Source organism: Anopheles coluzzii, chromosome 2 (assembly GCF_943734685.1).
Source record: "Anopheles coluzzii chromosome 2, AcolN3, whole genome shotgun sequence".
NCBI classification, from domain to species: Eukaryota; Metazoa; Arthropoda; class Insecta; order Diptera; family Culicidae; genus Anopheles; species Anopheles coluzzii.
Genome location: NC_064670.1, coordinates 57,591,497 through 57,617,266, shown reverse-complemented (window position 1 = coordinate 57,617,266; position 25,770 = coordinate 57,591,497). Strand labels below are relative to the sequence as shown.

The window sequence follows — 25,770 nt, the reverse complement described above, 5'->3', positions numbered from 1 at the left end:
AAAACCATTGTTTTCAATGAATTGAGACTACTTTTTCATATTTTATTTGTGTTTATGGTTCATTAGTTGATTGGTCATGATTGAATTTTTCATAATTAATTAACGAATTAATAACTCTAGAGGAATAAAAAGAAAGATTCTGCAAACTAACAGACTCTCAGCCAAGTATTTTTATACACTTCACATTTGCAGATATAATAAAAGTATGACCCTTTTCAACTATTCTCATTACTTGCTAAAATGAGATAAAAACGCCACACAGCAAACATACTGTCTTCGGGTAAAAATAACTCATTTGTAGTCTTAGTATTTTGGCTGGATTATATATGCTTTATTACTGTTTTTAATCAAGATTTTCAAATTTCTAATGCTTTTCAATTCTTTTTTTGTACTGAAAACATTCTTAGGTGCTACTAATAACGTGACTTATCCTGTGTTAGGAACCGTTCAGGACTTATCCTGTGTTAGGAACCGTTCAGGACCTACATGAGTTAAACTCGTAAGCTTTTAATATAGCTTTACATGAAATGATATTTTAAAACCACAGTCCTCAACTGAAAATAATGTAATTTTTTACAAAAAAATTATCACAAAACGCCAGTACATTAACTCCTTACACTTTCGATCATATCTGCATTAGTAAGCTAAAATGTGCGTAGGCCACAAATTCTCATTGTCTGTATGCTTTCGGTTTAGTTTTCGCTAATTTTTATTTTGTTTGAACCATTACCGTGATAATCATCAATCCTAAGAAGTCCCACAACAAAAATGTTGGCTAACATTAATATCACTGTTTAATGAACTAAACTGCATACCACATATAACATATTTCATCACAACCATTCCCTGCTATCTCAGCACAAAGATTTTGTTAAGTGGGTGTCCACGTTGTTACAGCTTTTCCTCCCTCTATGGTGAATGAAGAGAATCCCCTCTATCTTAAAATGTCTGCGCAGTGGGTACGGGAGTGAAGCCTCTGCTGGGATGCTATAAGAGCCTAAACCTACAGAATCATTCAAGGTCTTTTTACCTAAATTTATCCCATGCTTGCCTCCTTCTGGGCCTTTCTACAAGGGCCGCTCAACTGACAAAACAAATCATTACTTTGTTTAAAAATTCACGTCATTTCAAAACTAAACTAAACATTTAAAAAAACAGCAGAAAAAAAATACTGTTATAAAGCATACATGTGTTAAGGTTGGTCTAGAATATTTTTGTGTGTATTTTGATTATCGATATCCACTATAATAACACACTCCGCATGTCATCTTGGATGTTTGATCTCCTGTGGTTTATTTGATTGCCAACGTTGTTCACGGTCTAGACCAGGGGTCTCCAAACTATGGCCCACGGGCCGCATGCGGCTCAATTGCCTAATATACGGCCCACGATGATTTTTTAAAGACTAAAACAAAAAGTTTATTATTTTGATTATTTTAATCAAAATGTCAATGTTTACGTTTAAAATAGAACTTCAATAATATAAATCTGTACAATTTTGATACATCCAGTTGGTATTTTTTTCATTAGAAGATTATATAAACTTTCGTCCATTAGCTAAAGGTACGTCAAAATTGCCTCCAACAACGAAATTTGTTAAGCAATACGGCCCGCGAAGTGAAAAGTTTGGAGACCCCTCGTCTGTATTAAAATCTAGACTGGCGCGAACGGCAGATATTTTTTTTAATTTTCATTGCAGTACCTTTTTTATTATGACAAATGATGGCATAACGTTAAAATGTATACACATTTTTTTATAGGATTCAATATAATATTGAATATTGAATGTAAATCAATAAAATTCTGCTCAAAAATATTCGGTTCGCGAAGGGAATTCGAGCAACAAAAAAACTTACTATCTAATGAGATTGCTTCCTGTAGGAGAATGTAGTTTCGATGGTATTTTTAAATTGCTTTCAAGATCTCTTCATACCAATAATTGCGAAGAAATACTGGTTTTTAAACCTACCTCAAAAATATTATTATTGCACTCTTATAAAAACTCAAAATTCAATTGATGCACACTTTATATCCAATTATTGTACACTTTCCAATACATTTAAATAGACTAACAAGATCCCAGAAATGGATATTTTACTATTGAATAGTGTTTAGCATAATACAAAACGCTGTTACATTACACGTTTGGCCTAGGTTCAAGCTAGAATCCCGCAAAATATGTATGATGGCACGATGAAAAAAGGAGGTGTTAGGCTGGACAATAATCAGGATCGAAACACTCTCTTTCTTCCCATTATTAAACAGTGGATTACACAGTGACAGCATGAAAGATTTTCATGAAAGTGAAAAGTATGAAAGATTTTCATTTATGTTAAAAAAATCGAACAAGTGCTCTCTTAAAAAAATAAAACAGTATAACATGCGGCAGAAATGTTCAATACGTAAAATATGCTGGCATTCATAAATGTTTTATAAATATTTGGGTAAACAACAATTTATATGAAGTGTGCAGTAATTAGGCTATGAGCGACAATTGGCAAATAACCCTACACGTAATATCATTCTGAAAATACTGAAACCCCTTAGACAGATGTTCTCCCATGTGCAGGGATTACAAAAATAAGTTTTAATTGAAATGCTCTGCTAGATACTCTGTAGCCATGAGAAACGATTATTTAAACAAGAGATTTCCTATTCCTGTACCAAGGACTGACTATCTGACTGCATGGAACGAAATAAGTCTCGAAAGCATGTATAGACCCGCATGTCCGCGTAGAATTGAAGAACAAGAGTTTTTAAGCTAAAATTGTTCCATCGAATCAAAGTTAACCTTTTCCAAGATAGTTCGATCTCTAAAGACCATATAAACTTTTTTATTAAAGTACTACAATCAGAATCCAATAGTTGAAAGCTTTTTAATTGGCATGCTTTTTAGTTGAACGTTCTATAGTTGGCTGACAGTTCAGTTAAAAATCATGCATTTTTATGGAAAACCTGGTTTTTGAAAAATTTACAAAAATCTCATAACTTGCCGAGAAAAATTTCAGATTTGTTTGTATTCAAAAACGTGCCAACTAAAAAGCACGTATTGAATAGTTGGCAGGGAATCGAAGTTCAATCAGTGAGTTCGGACTGTAATTTTATCAGATTTTTTTTTACATAAGTTTACGAGAGTATATTTTCTTCAACTATTTCTTCAAGTTTTTATAGGCTTATTCAAATTATAAGGTATTTTGAATATCAAGCCCACCTCATTTTACCACTGTGGTCTGTGAAATGTAATAGTACTTATTTTGCATATTAAAGATATTAAAAGCAGTCTTGTAATTGATTTCGCAATCGTTTAAATTTATTCATCTCATTCATGGTGGTATAACATCCAGAAAACCGCATATTTACGGTAGCTCACTAACATTTTCCTAGCTCTGCAGATAGCCAGAAATGACACCAACACCATTCGTAGCGTCCTTCAAGCTATAACTAGACACGAAAAAAATATCCTCCCGATGATGCTCACCCTACCAAACAGATTGTAAAAAACAACAGCAACAGAAATTAAACGTCTTTTAAAAATAGGAGAAAATCTTTTCCGAGTCACTTTTTCTACTTCTGTGAATTTTGCTTCTCCGCCTTCAGGCCATAGCAGCAAAAAGGATGGGTTCTTTTTACTAGGCGATAACCCACGAAAAGCATACTTTTTGTTTTAGATTTATATGCATTTACTGCCCTTTAAACATTACTTCTCACTCCTCAACATTCTTATAATGTTCCAATTCAACAGCATTTGTGTTTTTTTTTTTGTTTACGCAAAAAACATCTTGCACAGATAGCGATTTAAACTGAAATCCCACTCTATTTCTAATTACCACTTCCCTGAGCATTGCTTTGCTTTATGGTTTTTACTTTAAATTATATTTATCTTTATTCCTGTACTTTTTTGTACTTAAAAAAATCTTGTCGTTTGTCGATACAAAAAATGTCTTTTTTTGACATTCAGTAAAATCGTCCAATCGTACGCTGGTAAATTCTTCTTGCTGGCACCTTTTTTCTCGTTCCACCTGATAAATACTTCTAAACATGATAAATTGCTTGTGTTTGACCTCCAGGAATCAATGTCTTTGCTGTTATCGCGAGAAAACGCATGGAAATTGCTATACATGAAGGTTCAATGCTTTTATGATATTTGATCCCTTGATGACAAATCTCGGTGACCAAATGTTTTTTGCACTGTACATTCATTCATTCTGATCCTACTCTTCAAACAAAGCACTCTAGCGTCTATAACCAAGCTCTTGTTAGCAGTATACCATGTTCCTCACAATTTCCTATATGCACAGGTGCTGGAAAATCCTCTATGTCGAACCGACGGCGCCCTATCCTATCTGCAAGCAAAAACTTCCACACTGATTTTCAAGCACAGTCCCAAATTGTGTAGCTGAAGCATGCACGTTTACGCATATCACAGTGCTGAACTCACATACAAAACACAGTGAGAACAAGAGAAGGACCAATTGTTTACAATTGACATGTGGTGATCAATCAATCATTTTCAAAAAACGATTTCCAACTACCGTTTCGTAGCATGCAGTACCACTCTGTCACCTATGGTTGTGTCATTGCCATCACCAGGCGTTGTGTATCGACGTATGTAACTAGACGACGCAAACTGACGTGTCTCCAAGTGACAGTGAGGCTGTTTACCAAAAGTACTCCTTGCGTATAAGCAAGAATCTCCTACCAGAGAAAATTTTACCCTAGAAACACATGCATACATTTTCAGTGGGGCGAAAAAATATTGACAACATATTAGCAAGAAAAATAACTGAACGCGAAAAATATAGAATTACAATTTCATACCGTACCCTGATGTCCCTAAATTATCTATTTTATTCAAGCTTTTCCAAATTTTTCACCGAACTTCTGGTGCTCATTCATGTTAAATTAATCATGTTTTTATTAATTTCTTTTTTGATAGATCGAAACTGTAAATAAATGTTTTATTCTAAAACATATTACATATTATTACAATGGAGCTACCAATATTTTTCTATTTTCTTATTTGTATTTCAAGCACTTTCGTAAGATTCTAATGTGTTAATTCATGTCCTTAGTATCTCATTTGTACATAAATAACTTAATGGTATATAATAAAAATACAGCTCACATGAAATCCACGAATAAGAGATGGCAGACAGTTTGGAAAAAAACATGACTCCGAATCTGATACTCTAGAAAAGCCTCACTCATGCTGAGTTTAGGGATGGATTGCGCTTTACTGGCCCAACTTTTCACCATGTCCAGTTTTTACCATGAATCATCTACTACGATTTGTGTTTGCATCCGTCTGTTTGTTCTACCGAGCCTTGAGAGAACGTTATCGTTGGATCGTGTTCGACCATATTATGACGGTAGATGCGATGATAAAGCAAAAACTTTTAGTAGCTAAAATGTATTTCTCATCGTCCAGAGAGTGTAGCGTTACTACAATATTACTACAACCGCGCGCAGTAACACCTACGTCTCTACATCCAAATAAAGACTATAAATACTTGCTATTCTCCTGAGCAATTGTGGACTTAACAAAATATTTCATCTCATCATCGTACCGACCATTTCCACAATTATCACACAAAATCATCGATTTTTGTTACTTGTTTACTTTGGTATTATTTGGCTTCAACTATCTATATTTCAGTTTGATTTTTTTGTTTTGATACAAAATGAACATGACTAAAATATTTATTTGCTTCAGTATGACGGAGAACTCTTAATCTGACCAATAATAAAGACAAGTAAAGGTTGTGAGGTTACTGATTGTTGTTTTCTCGGCGTTTTTAATCCATTTTTAAATGTTTCAACGGAATAGCTTTTATACGACTGTGAGGCTATACGACCGGAAAAGTTCGGGAGAAATTAATATGTTTCAGATTGAATCGAGTCCTTATAAAACATGAATTATTAAAAAAAATGAATTTAGGGTCGTACTGTAACTATACAGATTCTTCAAAAAATATGTTTTTGTACTGACGAATAAATTTTAAAATCTTTCAAAAATACAAATAGCATATTTTACGAAAGTTTCAAAGAAACACTTTTTTAACGATTTTCAAAATGCGCCCCCCATAGCAGGATAGTCAATCCTACGTATGACGACCCGGTATATTTGAGGCTTGAACCCATAACGGGCATGTTGTTAAGTCGCACGCGTTGACGACTGTACCATGAGACCGGCTAGACTGGCTTGTTTGAAAATATAAGTATATAAAAGATGTTAAAAATTAATTTTAATTGCCATTAGTCTTCATTAATTAAATGAATATTCGTTCAACACTGATCCGATTCAACAAGCACGACACATAAATCCACAACCACATTTTTTGCAGAATCGAAGTATTTTCTACTGTTACATACCTAGTTGAGGAATGTAATCATATCGTGATATTTTTTTTTCTCCCATCAATACACTTTTTTAAAAATTATCATTTATAATAATATAGATCATTATCAAATAAAACTAGTCATTTATATTTTTAAACAATTTTTAATGCATTAGCTCAGCTATGTCAAATTCATTCCATCAGAGGGCCACAAGTACAGATTTTTAGTGATTCGCCGCAAAGTTGAGAATAAAAAATATACCTCAATATTTATATAAAATACTGTAAAATCATTATTGTTAAACAAATTGACTTTTTGTACTCCTCGCTTCAAATATGGAATCGTTTCTTATTTAAAAATTTGCGATGTTAGTTTTTTATTGTGCTCTTTTTTTAAATGTTTAATATACTTTTAAAGTCACATGCAATCTCTTTTATCCTCATTATTGAAATAGGATATTTTTCATTTGTCGCGTTCTCACACGGCAGTTCTGTTAGAAAATATCGCTCAACCCCACTTTTTCACTGAGGTAGGGGAAATCTAGCTGCCTGTTGCGAGTTTTTTTATAAGCAATCCGGGCTATCCATCGCTGGATATATAACACAAATATTTGCCTGCAATTTTTTGACAGCTCAAGAGAAAAATTGTAATAAATCGTGTTTAAACATTAGTTTTTGCTAATTTTCAAGTCCCAAATAATCTGGTGGTATATTCATTTCTTATAACAAAAACCCGTTGTTTATGAATAATTTTGTTAAATTACGATAGTTTTATTCGATGAAGGTTCGTGGTGTGTGATCCCATAAAGGTCGGCAAATCTATTTTTTTGACACTTGAAAGGAGATGATTCGCGAAGTGAGGTATGGACTGTGTGAGCTAACCTATTAATTAGCTATGTATTGCAGGACCTCGGCATTTCGTTTATTTTAATCCTTAATCTAAATCCTTTTATCTTAAGCATAGAACGTAGAACGTAGAACGTGAGATGCAAATAAATTCAACTTGGCTACACACGCTTTCGATAAGTCGTACATATTGGATATTAACTGATTTTTATGGTGGGATGATTATGAAAAAAACAGAAGTGGCTCCAATCGAATATCAACGATGTAACATACTAAGGTCGGAGCCGTGCAGATCCGTTCGGAGCAATTCGGAGCCGACTGAAGCCTTTACTCGGCAGTAGGCCTTAGTAGGCAGGAGGAATTAAGGTCGGTAGGACTGACCGGAACCATTTCTTACTGCAGACTAGCCGCTCCGTGCGACAACCGATGACTCCAACGGTTACGAATGACTCTAGACGGCTCTATAGGCTTCAGACGGCAACGAGCGAAACTGTTGATTTGACAATCCATCACTAATTGTTGCAAAGTTTCCAAGTGTGCGTATCTTGTTATTTTCATTCCTATTTCGTTTCTAGACAGTTGACGCAACGTTTTCCATTAAGTTCGGGTTTTCCATAAAGAATGTGCAATCGAGTCTGCACAAAATTATGCGAATATTCAGAATTTAATCGAAATTTAAAGCGAATGAGTTTGCATTCGATTCGATGTTTCTTAAGGGTCTCAGTTGTTCTGTACGTACGTGTAGAATAAGTTTGTTAGATATTATGGGAACAATAATGTTAATTTAGCAAAATATAGCGACGCAATTATTGTTCTTCTCTGAAAAATTTAATACACCTAGACTAATAGTAACAACAGATTTTTGGTTTGCAGTGCTTTCAGCACTTCTCAAAATATTCTCGCGGGCCGCATTCATTATTGAGTTTGACTTACCTGCATTAGCTAGTAAAATAATTATTTGAGATGTCTTTACCATTATGGTACGGCCCTAAATTTGCATTTTCATAATAAGCCGTGTAAAATTGTTTTAAAATTTGAAGAAAAATAAAAAAGAATTAGTATTCTGCATAATTCATATACTCACTGTTCTATGTATCTCCACTGGAATTTTTGCAAATAGCGAAAACTCTTAACTGTCAAATTGATACAACCCGGATGATTATGATTGATCTACTGACAATTTCATTGAATTTTTTAAAAATATTTTATAGAAGCATAAAATATGAGATTGCAAGATTTAGCGTCGTAATTTGCTAGGAGGCAGCTTAATTTTTCTGTAAATATTGTGATTTTGTTGTGTGTGTAAGTGTAAATATTGGAAGATTTTTGCCGTTTGGCAACATAATCTAGATTAACCTAACGAAAAATAAATGATAAGCTACTATCTACATCAAAAAGAGTCCTGCAAAAAAGAAACTCTGATATAGAATATAGAAGCGATATTATACTCTGATAGCACTCTGATAGAAGCGAGGAATTCGGGGGCAGAATACTGCCTTGTAGTAGCCAGGTGGAACACATTGCACCTCATACATATGAGGCTTAAGGACAATCTGAAAGGTTCCCTGATGAAAATAGTTCTTGGTCATCAGGTATAATTGAACTTGGTACTGAAGGAGTTTGTGAACGAGCTCATCATGCCACACGTTGTCGAACACCTTTTCTACATCTAACATCACAATTGCAGTGGATATTTAGATCCGTTCGTTCTCTAATATAGCGTTTTTTGGTAAATTATTTGGTGAGTTGTTAATGACTATTTGAGATTTGAAATTTGAGACTCTTTGACAATAGCACGCAGTCTCCATAAGATCATCATTTTAAACATGTTACCTGAAGAGTTCAGCAGACTGATCGGATGATATCTGGATGGTTGTGTGGGATCCTCACCGAGCTTGAGAATCGGGATCACTTTACCGCATTTCGAGGATTGCGGGAAGGATTGCTGAGACAGATGTTTAAAATGCCATCAAATATAATTACTATTCATTTATTTTACCAGAATACTACACATTGCGAGGGACTACACATTGTGTAGTCCCGCCAACCCGTTAAACATTGCAAGGTTTGTGACTAGTATAATCTGCGTGAAATCTTAAGGCCGGGCTACATTGATCGTACTCCTGAGTGTAATTTCGATATTCACTAGCGCATCTGGCGGCGGCTGGTGGAAGCTTTTTTTTGTCATCAAGGGAATGGTCGTGCCGGATCTCAAATTTAAGTTGTTTTTTCACCGTTTTTTGATGCGAAAACGGCTGAAATACTTGCACAACATATTCACCTATCAATTACAAAGCTTTTCCAGTCCAGTTAAGGTAAAAAACATGGAAAAATAACCTATTTTCTGGAGCGGTTCCAAATTGTTTGGCAAAATGCTTCGGTCAGCCGCCGCCAGGTGCGCTAGTGAAAATCGAAATTACACTTGCGAGTACGATCAATGTAGCCCGGCCTTAAGGTATTTGAAATAATCTTCATTTTTTATTAATATTTTTTTTGCGGTGTTTTTCGTCAAAACGATCACTATTTCTAATTTTGAGGATTGTTGTAAAATGAAATCCCGTCAAACATTGCGAGGGTTGCAAGTGGTATCATCTGCTCGAAATCTTAAGTATTTAAATAATATTAATTTTTATTCATAAATTCATTTCTTTCGGTGTTTTTAGTCGAAAAGACCGCTATTTCATAGTTTGTGGATTTTTCATAATAAAATGTCAAAAATCAGGTGTTTTGTATGCTAAAAATCGCACTGTTTAACCTGGTCTCGAAGTGCTTTAATTATAACTGCTAAAACTAGGGGCGAAAAAATTGCCTAGGCTCGCAAGCTCTTTAATGGAAGGGCTCTGGGACTGTGAACTTGTATGGCGTGCGAACCCTCGCAATCGCTGTCAATTGTATGGATACCAGGGGTTTTTTTTTTTTAAAATAGAGGTATTTGTTATCGAAAAGCTCAAGTTTTTCTTTTTGTTTCTTAAAGAACAAAATGGTATTTTACCTTCAATTCCATACAAAACTGTAAATGAGGCCCTTTCCGTTTTAAGTTGGTAGGCTAAAATTTCAGCTTGTCAGCTGTTTGCATTGTATAGCAGTTTTCGAGCAGCTATCTAAGTGAGTAAAGTATAAAGGTGGGTTTATCCCAAGGTGTATGAATTTAGAAGGCAGATATTTATCGCCTCTGTTTCGGAATAAAAAATTTTAAGAGTGTTTTGAGTATTCGTCAAGCCTCCAGAAAGCTTGTTTAAACAAAAGTTTTCATCCATCCTCTCAAAAAGTGATGTTCAAATTTGGTTACAAAAAACATGCTATGAGACCTGCACTACATACACTTTGATTCTGCATTCCATCACCAGATCTCTTTAATGCACCTTGGGATAAATATAAACACCACATTGTTTTGATTTTTCGAGCAGGTACGCGAATTCAATTCTAGCTTTGAGGCTAGAATAATCTAGACTGAAAATTGTATACTAGTTTTATGAGTGGTTTTATATGGAGTGTTTACATGGTTTCAGCTTCCAACTGTCAAACTCCATACAAGAAACTGAATAGAATCGTGAAGGTCTCCAATGTCTGAAATCGACTGACACATCCTGTACAGTCAGTCCAAAAAGTATTCGTCTAGCTGGATATTTTGAAGAAAAAGGCAAATAATGGCCGTAATACATACGGGGCGATAAAAGTAATGATGAGGTTTGATAAAGGAACCGGTAATACACACGTTTTGCTAAAAACAAGCATTTTAATATTGCAATAGCAACAAAAATACATAAAAAACTAAAAAAAAGTCGTTTGATGGGCGCGCAAAAAGTATTCGTCCATCTAGCTTTTTAATTATTTAAGCTGGACAAACACTACGTAGGCGTGAATTAAATGTATTGTTATCAATCTGCTGGTGACTTCTTTCTAAATTAATGCATTTCTGTTGTTTCAATTGCACTTCAGGCGGTCAGACAGGCACTAAAGGCGGGGGAGTTAAATGATTGGAGCATGATAGCGAAAATCATATCTTTAACTTATGTGTAACCTATCCTACCCATTTTTGAAGGTTACAAAATGTGTGGGAGGCCTCATTCCTTGATTTTATCAGAGTTTGGCAATTTTTCTGACACTAATTGTGTGACAAACTGCCATGTGAGCAGCCATCCTTGACGGTTAATCTAACGAAAGAAGCGGATTAATGTCCAAAAAATCAAATATTACCAAGGAATCCGTGAATTTTATGATGGCCAATAAGATAAGGAAAAGAGACGGGTTACATTTGGTTGATGGGTCATGCTGCATTTCATCGTAGCTGGTCATGTAATAGCTTGAATGAGTGAGTTGTTACAAACATGTTTTGTTTGAATAATACCAAACACAGAAAGTGGCTAAATCTGTTAAGATGCATCAAATAATTCAAGAATTTATTTCAAATTAGGCTCTACTAACATATTATAACATGTTTAAATCGCCAAGGTCATTCGGCCACCGTCTATTGTAGCGAAGCCAGTCTACTAAAATACAGCATCAAAATTTCGTGTAACGGTGGCTCCATGGTGTCATGATACTAGGGCTCAGTAAGGAAAGGTGAACTAGAAAAATGATTCAAATTTATGGGAAAAGACATATTCTTGCAGTTTTTAACTACTTTGAGTCCCAGTTCTGAGAAATTTTACTTAAGAACTACCACATGTTTCAAGATCAATCGAGCTGGAGAACATACAGAGCATAGTCATTTGCCCAAAACACTAAACCAGCTGAAACCAAACTAATGAAAATGATTTAGTAGACTCTAAATATGATATAAGTTGCCAATTTGTCAATGGAACTTGCCCACGTGACCAGGAAATGCAATCTTTCTACCAGAGAATAATTGGAACAAGTCTTGTAGGATGAGTGGGTCAAAATATGCCCTTTTTGAGGTTCAAATGAGTTATGGCGTTGGTCAAGTTGTCAATAATAGTCATAAATGCAATAAGACATTTTTCAGGAAATTTTTTTATTCCATCACCTTTGTTGTCTAACGCATATTACGGCAAAAACCTGATAGACGAATACTTTTTGCGCGACATTCAGACGCCTTTTTTAGTGTTTTAAATATTTTAGTGCAATAACACACTATTTTAATGCTTATGTTTAGCAGTACTTGTGTATAGATAGTCTCTTTATCACACCTCATTACTTTTAACACCCCATGCCTATTGCGACCATAATTCGCCTTTTTCTGCAAAATATTCAGCTAGACGAATACTTTTTGGACTGACTGTAGGTGGTTTCGGACCATTTTTATTATTTATTTTTTTAAGACATCACACAGGGTATTTGGTTCCCAAATATTCAATTTCTGTAAAAAGTAATATTTCGATAATTAAACAAAATCACTCTATCAACAGAAATTCCAAACGCAATCTCAGGTACCTTTTGGCATATTGTTTTGGAAACGTACCAGATTGAGTACCAGGTGAACTGTGATCAGATGTCAGCACAAACGCGTGTTACTTTTGATAGGTTGTTGCTGTTCATAATCAATATCAGCCCAAAAATTTGAATGATCAAAATAACACCAATATCAACATAACATTTTCTGTAATGGATGTAATGGAACTGTAATGAATAAACACACCTAGTTGGTCATTGTCAGTAGTTGCCATTTTTATCCGATTCATTATATTCTATTTTTGTAAAAATGTTTTGCAATTTGTCATTATTTTCTATTGTCCTATTCTTGTAAAATTTAATATCATATAAAAACTAAATTGCGGCCGGTGCTACTATTTTAATTAAAATTTTGGCCCGTGTGACCGCTGTTGCCCTTCTTGAATGTAAAACGTGCATTTGAGACAACTAGTTGAAATGTCCTGAATACAGGGCTCGCAACAGAAATCCGAATATACTAGCTCAAGTATGCACAGAAAAGTGTATACATTACCAGGTATGATCCAGTATCCTTAACCGGGTAGAAAGCCAAAACGGACATATATTTTATCCTGTTCGTTTCCTCGTATTTCTCAAAATATTTCACTTTTGGCTCTGTTGCGGTTTTATTCTAAATTTTTATATGCAGTTCATTTGCGGTTTGGGTCCACAGTAAACACATGTTGATCGGCACGCTTCCTCTTTTTCATTCTTATATTCAAGCTTATCTAAATCCATAATCTTCACATTATCACGTCAATCCACATGCTGCCACTAAATACTAATTCATAATTTCTATTGTCTTTATCAGTTTGAAAATCACTGCTTTTCTAGCACGCATTACAAGGTTTTCATTTTCGTCCGTTGGTTACATGGATGAATCGCTATGGCGTGACTACGTGACTGAGAGTGCAAGAATACCAACAGGACCAAAGATACAAAAATAATCCAAGTTATCCAAACATAACAACAACTCACGAACCAAAATCGTCTCACTATAGAGTGAAAAAGTAACGCTCTATAGTGAGACGATCGAAAATGATAACCTTTTTGTAAAACTACAGTCAGAATTCGCTTTTTAGTTGGCATGCTATTAAGTTGAACCAAAGTTGTACCAGGTGGTCTCAAAGACTGTTTTTTATGACAAAATTTGAACGTCACTTTTGAATGGGTGAAAACTTTTCCCCAAACAAGCTTTCTAGCGACTTGCCGAATACACAAACAATGGGGGCCTTCACGATTCTAGTTAGTTTTTTGTATGGAGTTTGACAGTTGGAGGCTGAAATCATGTAAACAATCCATACAAAACCACTCATAAAAATAGTATGCAATTTTCAGTCTAGATTATTCTGGCAGAACGGGTGAAAACTTTTTCTCAAACAAGCTTTCTGGAGGCTTGATGAATACTCAAAACACTCTTAAAATCTTCATTCAGAAGCAGAAGCGATAAAAATCAGCCTTCTAAATTCATACACCTTGGGATAAGCCTACCTGTATATTATACTCAATTAGATAGCTGCTTAACAGCAGCGGACCTACCAATAAATAATCCGAATCTACGTAGGCGTGATGTACAGATAGGTGAACGCACTTTTGAAGTCGTCCCAGAATTCACCTATCTGGGGTCAAAGGTCAGCAACGACAATAGCATGGAAGCTGAGTTGCCAGGTGACAGGTTCACCTCAAAGAACCTGTCGCGACGGACGAAGCTGGGACTATATAGTACCTATATAGTACCAGTACTCACATACGCCTCTGAGACATGGACACTGTCCAAATCTGACGAAGCCCTCTTAGCCGCGTTCGAGAGGAAGATGCTCAGAAGGATACTTGGCCCCGTATGTGTGGAAGGACAATGGAGGAGCCGATATAATGACGAGCTATACGAGATGTACGGCGACCTCACTGTCGTACAGCGTATTAAGCTCGCCAGGCTACGGTGGGCTGGCCATGTTGTACGCATGGAAACGGACGACCCAGCCCGTAAAGTCTTTTTAGGCCGTCCACAAGGACAGAGGAGGCGTGGTACGCCCAAATTGAGGTGGCAAGATGACGTGGAGGCATCCGGCATTAAGGCCGGGATAACGGACTGGCAGACGAAGGCGCGAGACCGTGAGCGGTTTCGGACACTCCTGAGGCAGGCCAAGACCGCAAAGCGGTTGTAGCGCCGGATAAGTAAGTAAGTAAGATAGCTGCTCGAAAACTACCATACAATGCAAACAGCTGACAGGCTGAAATGTTAGCCTTCGAACTTAAAACGGAAAGGGCCCCAATCTTGGAATCTTCGTTATTTGCACTGAAATCTGCGTTCCTATGGAAATTCATTACACCCATTCTGCCAAATGGGCTTTTTTTGTTTCCGAAATTAGTTGTCAATTTGTATGGGATGAGACCACCTGGTCTTCATACACTTTGATGGAAACCCTGGGTTTTGAAAAATTCACAAATATCTCATGCCTTGCTGAGAAAAAAATCAGAATTGCCAGACGTGTAAAGGCATATGAAAAACCAAACCTTTTTATGTTTGATTTTCGTAAACAGAATTTACTCATATTGTTTAAGTGTTCCTGTTTATTAATTCCAAGTCCTCTACAATAGGTTACACAGTGCCTGGTCCGGTTATGTATCTATTTAGTATTTTATTACCAAATATTTGTACAGTTTTATTCATAGCATGAGATAACCTGTTATCTTGAACTCAGATTCTATCAAAAACGTATCCTTATTTCCATTTTCCTGACCATTTTGTTGGCCAGGTATGATCGTTTCTGTGGTTCGTAATTCCGGTTACACTTTTTGGTTTATTTCCAGTTCTTGTTACTGGTACAAGGTTTTATGAAACATATCTACTTTCATGTACCCCCATACTCTCCCTTTAAAATCTGAAACATTTTGCTTTCTTTATTCCGTTTAAATTGCCTACTCTGGCAGATGCATGTTCCACCTTTAGTGACTAACTCGATGACCAGAAATACCGATTTATCTCTATTCCGATATGCCAACCGATTCACAGGTTTTCTCATAATACTGACCAAAAAGTCATAAAATCATTTCCCTAATGATTTAATGCAGTAAACTTCATATGAAATATGGAAATCACTAGTGACCAGAACCAGAAGCTCAACACTGACAACCAAGGCCCATGTCTGTACTTCATGAGATGCGATGAAATTGGACTTACTGGTAATACACATTGAAATTACTACCGAAAACTACTGATAAAATTTTTCTTTTATGTTTCAATCCTTAATAAAAAAAATTGGAACATAACCGGATTTATAATAAGGATAGTTTTTGTGCTCTTCATAGATAATTACTGTCACTCTAACAATTAGACAAAAAAACTAATATTTTCATTGCACTGCTAAAAAAAACCGAGTAAATATTCAAAAATACAAAGAGACGAATAAATGAGATATAGAGTGACAAACAAAATACATATTACGCAAGAACGTACCTGCGAAGTAAAAAAAGAAGGCAATAGACAAGAAGAGCGCGGAAGAAAGTGTGCAAGTGAAATCACGCGTGCAAGAATATGTTTAATCAATCAAAGTAGTTTGGTTATAAGATTTGCTCTACTGTTTCATAATTTGCTGCAACAGGCGATGCTTTTCAAGCGAATCGGTGCAAGAAGTCCTGCAAGTAACACACCGTTAGTCGTTATTAGAATTTTTATACAGGAGAAGAAGATAAAACATTTGATTTAAGATTTGACCCGGTTAATAGGCTATACGTATCTAATAACTTTACGATGCGCGCAACGGAGTTTTCAAGACAATGCAGCCTCTTAAATCCAAGAGATACATCAAGACAAACTAGTTCCAGGATCTTTTACAAAACCCCAGCTGATACTGAATCTGAATCCAGGTGTTAGAGATGGTTTTAAACCTACACAGGCGCTGGAACTGTTTCTGACACCCAAAGGCGGATTTTCCTATAAGTGGACTGAGCGGCCGCGAGGGGCTCCAGCCTAAAAGGGGGCTCTACCTAAACCTTGAAATTTTCGCTTTTAAGGTGATTAGTTTTGCACATACGAACAGAAAATTATATCTAATTCAAAGTAAGTTACATTCTTACAAGTAAGTGTGTGAAATTTGTTGATAACGTCTATAGCAATCAAAAGGTGTATCAAACTTTGAAGATAAGTTTTAAAGACCTGGACAAACTGGGCATACTTTCAATTTATTTTATAAGAACTACGTCAATGGTCTCGATGGCAAGTACAAGTTTACAAATGCACAAGTGCAGAATAATCATTGTGGGATACTTGGAATTCCGGCTTTTCGGTTTGTATCTACAGGAAATCATACAAACTATGAGCAGTGGCTTACACCTCTCACATGATGGACAACAAATTAATTGTTTTTGACAGTTTATCTTTTCTTTGTTTGATTCATCTCCATATAAACGACTCTTTGCTTAGAAAGATGAATGAATGCATGCAAGTCTTTTAAGGAAAATTTTCTTACACCAAACAATGAATAATGTATGATTATAGTTTTGTTTTTTTTTATTTCATAGTTTTGAAAAATCATTACAGACAACACGGATGATCGACAACCTAAATATATTCAAATTATGTAAATCGCTTAGGGCCCGGGATGGATAAATCCGTCTCTGGTGACACCATATCGGCCTTGCAACTCATTCTGGTTCTATCTCGGTTTTGGAATTGATTCTAGCACCATACCGACGCTGAAACTTATCTTATACTAGTCCTAAAACCCATTTTAGTACTTTAACTGAACTCATACCAGTGCTGGAACAGATTCCGAGCATATTCTGTTTCTGACATTGATTCCGTTTGCGTATCGCGTGATTCAGTACCTGTGTAGCGCTACGATTCGTATTCGCAATATGTATAATTGCGACTAAAGGGTAAAAAAGAAACAAACCGCAGCTGATGAAATTGGCCATAGTTAGAATCCCTTCTTGAGGGAATTAATGATTTTAACATTCGACCCCTTAAAGATGGATACCTTTTGATAGATCCTTTCTCTTTAACAAAAACTTGTTTTTGAAATATACTAAAAATAAAAAAACCAAATGTTGCTTTCAAAACGTACGGTTTATTTCGTAACACCTTTCTTTAAAACACTACAGTAGAAATGGGTAATGAAATACACCTCACGGTTTGAATTTTTAGTCGTTCTCTGAGATCTGAACTGGCTACTCTCAGGATTCTTTTCGATCCGTTATGAACCGACTACACTCAGCGTTCTCTACAATCTTTGCTAAACCGGTAGCTCAAAGAAACCGTGCCACATTTGACGTTTTTTCAATCGAAGTTGACAATTTAAATCATGTCGACAGTGTACAAAAAGCAGGTTGACGTATTTACAAGGCGTAGACCATTGTGTTTTACAAATCGGCCATTGTATTAAACATGTTAACAGATGTTTATTGGACTGTGAAACCCAGTGAAAGCATTAGCATTACATCCTCATATCTTCACGATGAACCAAAGTTTGCGGAACAGATTGACAGGTATCATAAACACATAACGGGTTACGATGACGACGCGGAATACAAGGCACTAGTTGTCACTCTTTATTACGCGCACTCAACGTTTACACTCAGTAACACTCACGGCGAAGTTAAACTTCGCCGAGCCGCTAGTCGTCTTTCCATTGCTGGTACAGCTCGGTCAAGATCAGACACATTGTGGTTGTCGCAGCTTCCCATGAACTGGTTAAACGGCAGCATCATCTGTATCAGACTAGAACAACAGACCTATAACCCGCATCTCTCGTTAAAATGCAGGCGTGCTTCAGCAAATCGAAGACAGTGGAACATGACGTGGTCTCATCTCCATCCTTGCATACTGGACACTGAGGAAAATAGCAACGTAGAAACCTATGCAAAAAGCTTCTAAAATAACCACATCCAGAGAGAATCGCGGTGACAAAGAAGTTCCCATCACCATGTTTTTTTCCTAGCCATGCTTCAACATCTGGGATCAGCAATTAGGTCCACCTCCTGTTTAACGAGCTACTTCACTCTTTTGAAGTTTTTGAACTTTTTGAAGGAAGTTCAGCCGCTGCCGCAATCGCATCCCAACTAGTGCTGTCCTAAGGCATTCTTCTCTTCAATTGTGATGAGCGTACAGTATCGAGCTACGCATCGCTTTTGTCGAAATGTCACCTCATCTTTCTCCAGTACCGCCAGTACCGCTTCTTCCGGAAGCAAAACTGACGTTCAGGCCGGCCGTGGGGTCCATCCGTGTATTTTTTCAGATGGTCCAAAATCACTATCTATTGTACTTTGGCCAAAGTATCTAAGACTTCCAAAAGCCTCAAGACTGACGGGTGGCCCGGAGGCTTACGTAGCTTAGGTATCAGGACTAACTTCTGGCTTTTCTACATAGACGTAAACTGGCCGGTGGTGACGATGTTCATAAAGATTTTTATAACGCCTCGGGTTACATAGCGCCATCATAGGCTCCTTTACCATTATTGGGGCCCTTTCCGTTTTTAGTTTGTAGCAAGGACTGTGTAGGAGCTAGTAATGCGCGTTGCGTTCCGAACCTGCCAGGTGCGATCCGTTCCAGCCTGCAAGCATCCGGACCGCGATCCTTACTTTTAACCCAAGCAGGTTCAAACTGAACCTGTTGCTCCCACCGTTCTTTGCGATCCGACCTGAACCGGCTGTTATCAACGATCTTATCGATTCGATCTGAACCGGTTGCTCTCAGCGTTCTTTGTGATCCGTGCTGGGCCGGTTGCTCTCAGTGCTTATTGCGATCCGGACTAGAACGCACGACATTCTACTCTCTTTGTATTGATGAGCCGAGTTGCTGTAAACAAATCATCCAGGCTCAATTTAAACCTGTTTCTCTCAGCGCTCTTTTCGATCCGGTCTGGAACGCTCGATGATCTGCTCTCTTTCATACGATGGGCCGATTTGGTACATACAAAGGAAGCAAGTGAAATCTGATCCTGTTTCTCTCAGCGTTCTTTTCGTTCCGGTAAAGAACGGCGTTCTCTTCTCTTTTGCTTCTTTCTAGTATGAACACACACACACATTCTGTCTATGTGAGTGGTAACAGCGCAAGCTACTCTCTCAGTCAAAGAGATAACGGTACAACACCTGAGCCATGAGGTCAGAAAAGGATAGAGATTTGTGATTGGTGGGAAGCTAATCGCCAAAATTTAAAGAGACAATCCTGCACTAGCGGTAAGCGCAATGAATTAAATGTTTCTCTTCTGTCATATGGATGTTATCAGTATAGGTGCGTTATTTGGACTGGATTGTGGTAGTCACTGAATTGCTATGTGTTTGATGCTAAGCTGCTTCGTTGCAAATGCATCTCCAATGCACTCGTTTAATTTTTTTCCTGAGATCTTCTTTGTGCAACTAAATATTTAGGGTGCACGACACGTTTAGCCTTCCGCAATAATTTCTTTAATGCCGTTTATCGTCCCGTGAAATAGCGCTATTCTTATGGACAATTAAAGTGCACTACCGGACACTATACCGGTAGTCCACCGTACAGTATAATGTCAATCCTACGAAAACAACTTAACAGTCTTTTTTTATATAATCCGATGTTATTCGGTGCTATCTGCTTCTATTAAGAAATATCAATTCAATCAGTGTAGTGTAATTTAATCCATACCATTTTTAAAAAAGCAGCTTGAACTTTGATTTGCATCAATATTTAATATGCGTTGCAACAAATTTCTGATTTACTTCTTTATATAGAAGTATGAAAAGGGAAAAATGATCAATTTTGTTAAAAACAAAAACAAAAACAACAAAATGCCTTAACCTTTTAGTAAAAAAGGAACTGTATAGCGGGTTACTTAAGTTAAGCGTTTTTCTTTTAGTAGAAGAATAGTTTTACACATTCAATATACAAGTATTCAGCTTTATTTTAATTGAAACTGTGTGATTACTGCACAAAAATAAACACAAAAATATATTACATAATATTGAATGAATACTTTCAAGTTATCCATATACAAAGTGAGCAACTGAAAAAAGCGTAACCATGGCAGGTCATCTTTGACCTGCGTTCCGCGTTCGGTTCTTTTTCTCCAGATTGACAGGTTCATTCCGTTCCTCAATTTTTGGAACTATTCTCATCACTAGTAGAAACGATGTAAAGTATTAGCCAAATTAGTTACCTTTAGATACCTTTTGACAGTCCCCAGAAAGCCCTGGAAAACTCATCAAACCCTCAAACATATAGATTTACTAAAGGCATACTTTTTCTGTAAAATTTATGAAAGAATTAATAAATTTCTTGCATTTACCAGCCCAATTCATCATTGAAATCATAATTAGAATTTGAATCGAAAAGGGCTTTCAGATGTCCACCTGCTGTAACAAACTTTTGGCTACTTGTCAAATCGTTCTACATTGCTTGACCTCTTTCCTACACATTCCTTGATACCGTGTATATCATTTAAAAAAAGGTCGATAATGTATTAATTTTACTCCAAAAGCCGAAATAGATATTCAAGATCGGGTTTAAGAGGCGTACCACCAGTAGTTGGGTGTTCTTCTCCCATAGCGGCATAACAGGTTTTGGTTAAAGCTCTCACGATTTGAAGAGCGCTCATGAATAGATCTACTTTAATGAGACATCGGATATGGGCAATTCAGCTTTACTGACCACCAATAAACATCAATAGCTGCAACATTTTTTTTTTTTCATTTCCCTTACGGGCACGTATTGCCCCAGGGTAATCAAACTACAATAAAATTTCAATTACCATTGAATCATAAATTATCGCTTTCCATCGTTTGACAATAGCAGCTTCCGTAACCCCAACATAGCCATCACAAGTATACCCGCGTCTGTATACCCTTTTCGGCTCCTATGTTGTGACGTCTATTGTGCGTGAAAATAGGTAATAGATAAATGTACTTTCCTTTAACGATCGCTTTCCTATCTGTTTCAAAGTTTGTTTTTCACGAGTTAATTCATCAACTACAGCTGGCATGTACACATATAACAGTCTCTACGGCGAATAAATTAATGTCATATACATAGCCACGCTTATATTCTTCTTCTTTTTGGCTCAACAACCGTTGTCGGTCAAGGCCTGCCAGTACCACTTGTGGGCTTGGCTTTCAGTGACTTTTGGATTATCCCCCACAGCAGAATAGTCAGCCCTACGTATGGCGGCACGGTCTATTTGGGGCTTGAACCCATGACGGGCATGTTGTTAAGTCGTACAAGTTGACGGCTTTACCGTGAGACCGGCTTGCCACGCCACGCTTATATTACGTCTTTGCAAATAATTTAAAAAATATTTCAATGCATTCCTTTTGTATGTGCCTTTCATTTCAGCTGAGTTTGTTGCAGAAAATGGCTTGCCACGACGATTACGCACAGCGTACACCAACACGCAACTACTTGAGCTCGAGAAAGAGTTTCACTTCAACAAATATCTTTGTCGGCCACGGAGAATTGAAATAGCAGCTAGTCTTGATTTAACAGAAAGACAGGTAAAAACTGTACCTAGGTCATTGAATCATTATTATTTCAATAGGCATAAGGTAAACCCTTTCTTGTCCAAGTGAAATATTCTCTGCTACATGCTGCTCTGCTCATGTAAAAAAACAAATCGGGTTACGGGTTGCTAAACTTATATTGATTTTTTTAATGACAGATTATCAAAATACATATATGTAAAATGTGGTAAATTTATTTATAAAATTCATTTTATTTATTTTATATATTTATATATTTAAAAATATAAAAATACATGTGATTTTTTTACTTTGCTTGTACAATACTAGTGTATTGACATATTTTGTTTTAGAATTCCTGTGGTTTTGAAAGCGTTAACGAACTATTTAGTCATTTCCTTTCACAATTTCTATACGTATAATTAAACTAGTAACAACTATTGTGATCTGTGGGGTTATTCGTACCGATTAATTCATTTGGATCATTATGTTTTTATTTTGTGTTTTTTTCTCAACAAAGGTCAAAGTGTGGTTTCAAAATCGGCGAATGAAGCACAAACGACAAACACTTTCCAAAACTGATGATGACGAATCTGGAAAGGACGATCTCAAGGGTGAGCATGAAGTACAGATTATCGTGGCTGGTATCATGCACACTAGCAACTCATTGGTATTGTTTCAGATTCCAATTCAAAAAAATCTTGTCAAGGATGTGAGCTGCCCTCGGACGACATACCAGATTCGACCTCCAGTTCACGGGGCATGAACAATAATACTCCCAACACTGGTAAGTCGTCACCTGGTAAATTGAACAACAAGTCACATAAATTGATGAGAATCTATCTTTAACATCCAATTGAAACTCTACCAGTTATGACACCGAATTCCACCATCGATATAAGCACTCCGACTGGTGGTGGTGGAAGCACGAGTGGCGGAACCAACGCAGTCAGTGCTGATTCAAGTGTAGCCTCCACGGATAGCATCGATGAGGAGGATGATGTACACGCCAAAGTTAAGAAAAAATCTGACGTAAGTATTTGTAAATGGAGAAAAATCAATACCGATGAACAATACACGATGAATCTCCTTTTTTTCGTTTCACTTCACCGGACAGGCGATAAAGAAAGAATCGGTTAGCTCAACTAAAGTTAGTAATAGCAATTCTTTCAAAAGCTACGATAACTCTGGCTACCCAAAAGATAATGGGCTGATATCTGGTCCTCCATCAGCAGCAATACCTATTCCGCACAGTCCAGTTTCTTCTTCAGCCATTTCTCCGACCAACAATATAAATAGCAACAATAACAACAGTAACAACAACAATAATCTTCAGTTATACTATAATCATCCCAATCATTCGTACGGAGTCATAAAACATAAATGTCCACCTGGACCAGTCATTGGCCATGAAATTGAAGGATCGCCTGCAACTACGGGACCTTCTGCTGGAGGAATTTATTTCAATAATAAGCAACAGGAATATTTTAGTAAAACGGAATGTGGGTTGCACTATCAACCATCATATCAGCATTATCAGAAAACAGTCGTGCCCCCTGGAGCAATTTATACCAATACCCAACACATACTCAATGATAGCTACCAGGGTGCACAGAAAATAGATTACAATCCCGCTCAGAGTTTAAAGGGTTTTAGCACTAAGCCCTTAGTACAAGATAATTCCCAAAAGTTGCACCACCAACAACAAATGCAAAATGATCCAACGTTCCAGTCACAGAATCAACCTTTTTATAACAGCTGCGATACAGGCCATAACGGCGCCGGCCAATATGTTCCAAGTGGACAGCATTACTATTCGAATGATTATGATCCACAGCACGAGTTTGGTGGTGGGACAGGCTACTATGAACATACCAAGATGAGTTTAGTTGGACAAAATCACTACTACGACAGCATGGGTTCCTTTCAACATAATACTGTAGCTTCTAACAATAACATGGAGTATCAAGGCAATGCACCGTACGCTGGTATTGATGCTGCACTACCAGGTGGAATAGGCAATGAATCCTGTGAATCCTATGCCTTCCATCAATCGTCCCACCTAGCTAGTGCATATTATGAACAACAACATCAACATCAACAGCACCAATCGCAGCAAAATCACCACCACCAGCACGCTTTTCAACATCACAGCATTCAGCAATTACAAGTTTTCCCTCATCAACAGCAAACGCATTCAAACCTTACCGGAGTATCTGGTGTGAATAACGCTACTGTAGCCAAGACAACAACCCATATCGAAAACCATCACGATATTACCACAGGCGAGCATTGCTCGTTCAACGGCTGTCCACCAGGTAGCAGCACTAGTACAACTCAATCAAAAGCAGCCGCTATGGTTAGCATGGACAATTCCAATTCGTCTGATTTCAATTTTCTCAGCAATCTAGCGAATGATTTCGCTCCAGAATATTATCAACTCAGCTAATTGTTAATTTAATTGTTTTCAATAGTCTCCTGATTTTAGTTCTTTTATGCTAGAAAATACACTTGATTTGCCGAGTCATATTCACAGTTCTTCTTTTTCCACGTACAGCAACCCGTCAATTATGCTTGGTGCTTTACCGGGGGTTCCAGGTGTTGCTCAAATACGACTGATACATCAATTTGCTGCTTTGATTGTTCTCGATATTTGTTATTGTACTTATTAAGTTTATCTATTTTATTCACAAATAGGAAAGGCTGTGACACAGTACACCTATGATTTTGATAAGTTAGGAATACAATTTTTGTATCGTAATGTCGTAAAAATAATAATGTCTTTGGTAGTTCTTGTCGATGCTGATTTGTAATTCATTTAACGACGAGGAAATTAATTTTTATTTTATTTTAAACGGTTGAGTCATTCGCTAAATGAAGTTAACATAATCTAAAACAGAGTAAACACGGCAATAAAAGGTCTTATGTGTTACATACCACATTATTATAAATAATATTTGACCCACTTTAGTAAGTAAACCTATTTTAAAGACCCAGTTAATCTGCCCTGGTTAATCCAGCTGATGTTGGCTAAAAGTTTATCCAGATAGTACGGCGATCTGTTGTACAGTATTTTTTGTGTCATCCTTTATATGAATAAATATTTAGCTTTTTATTCTAAAACCTTCGTGTACACATGTATTGTAAAATCTATGTGGCTAGAAGCCATTCTTGATCACGCGGATTTTGATATTATACCTATGGAAAAAAGTGATGCTGTTATAAGACCATACATACACAGTTTAGACCAAGTAATACCTTAAGAAATAATAAAAATATGAATCCTTCATTACAACGATAGGGGGAAAAAGTAAAATATATTAATCGTTACAATGCAAATATATGTCTGTATATTCATAAAAGTTCTATGTACAAATTCTAGCCGGCAGCTATAGGTAATTCTTAAAATCGTACATGCAAAGCAAAATGTTAAATAAATTAACATTGACTATTTATTACTTTATGTTGTTATTCTACTATCATTCAAATTTAACATTAAACATTGAAATTGTCATCGTATTTGCTTACTATTTGCCTGTATCTTTATCGTGCACTTTCAAGCAACGATATTCATATGTACAAACAGCTACCTTACACATACTTCCTTATATTTCTCTGTCTGGTATGATCCAGTTTCCAGAAAGACTATTTTTATAAACAAACCTTGATAAAAAAAAATAGTTCACTACCAAGGTTGGTATCAGTGCTTCATCGGATGAAATTTTATCGTGCAGTCAAAAATATATATGTGGTATGACAGATTACGTCGAAC

At 36.5% G+C, this 25,770-nt stretch overlaps 1 protein-coding gene across 1 annotated transcript in view; it reads left to right on the top strand.

Moving 5' to 3' along the window:
• The window catches only part of LOC120952597 (homeotic protein proboscipedia), a 36,016-nt gene extending 10,563 nt beyond the window's left edge, over positions 1 to 25,453 (top strand). The window contains exons 2-6 of the mRNA XM_040372001.2: positions 21,877 to 22,034; positions 22,519 to 22,612; positions 22,681 to 22,785; positions 22,870 to 23,030; positions 23,116 to 25,453. Coding sequence (XP_040227935.2) covers positions 21,877 to 22,034; positions 22,519 to 22,612; positions 22,681 to 22,785; positions 22,870 to 23,030; positions 23,116 to 24,447 — 1,850 coding nt within the window. The 3' untranslated portion in view covers positions 24,448 to 25,453. The remainder of the gene's footprint in view (positions 1 to 21,876; positions 22,035 to 22,518; positions 22,613 to 22,680; positions 22,786 to 22,869; positions 23,031 to 23,115) is intronic.
• The last annotated feature ends 317 nt before the right edge of the window (positions 25,454 to 25,770 follow it).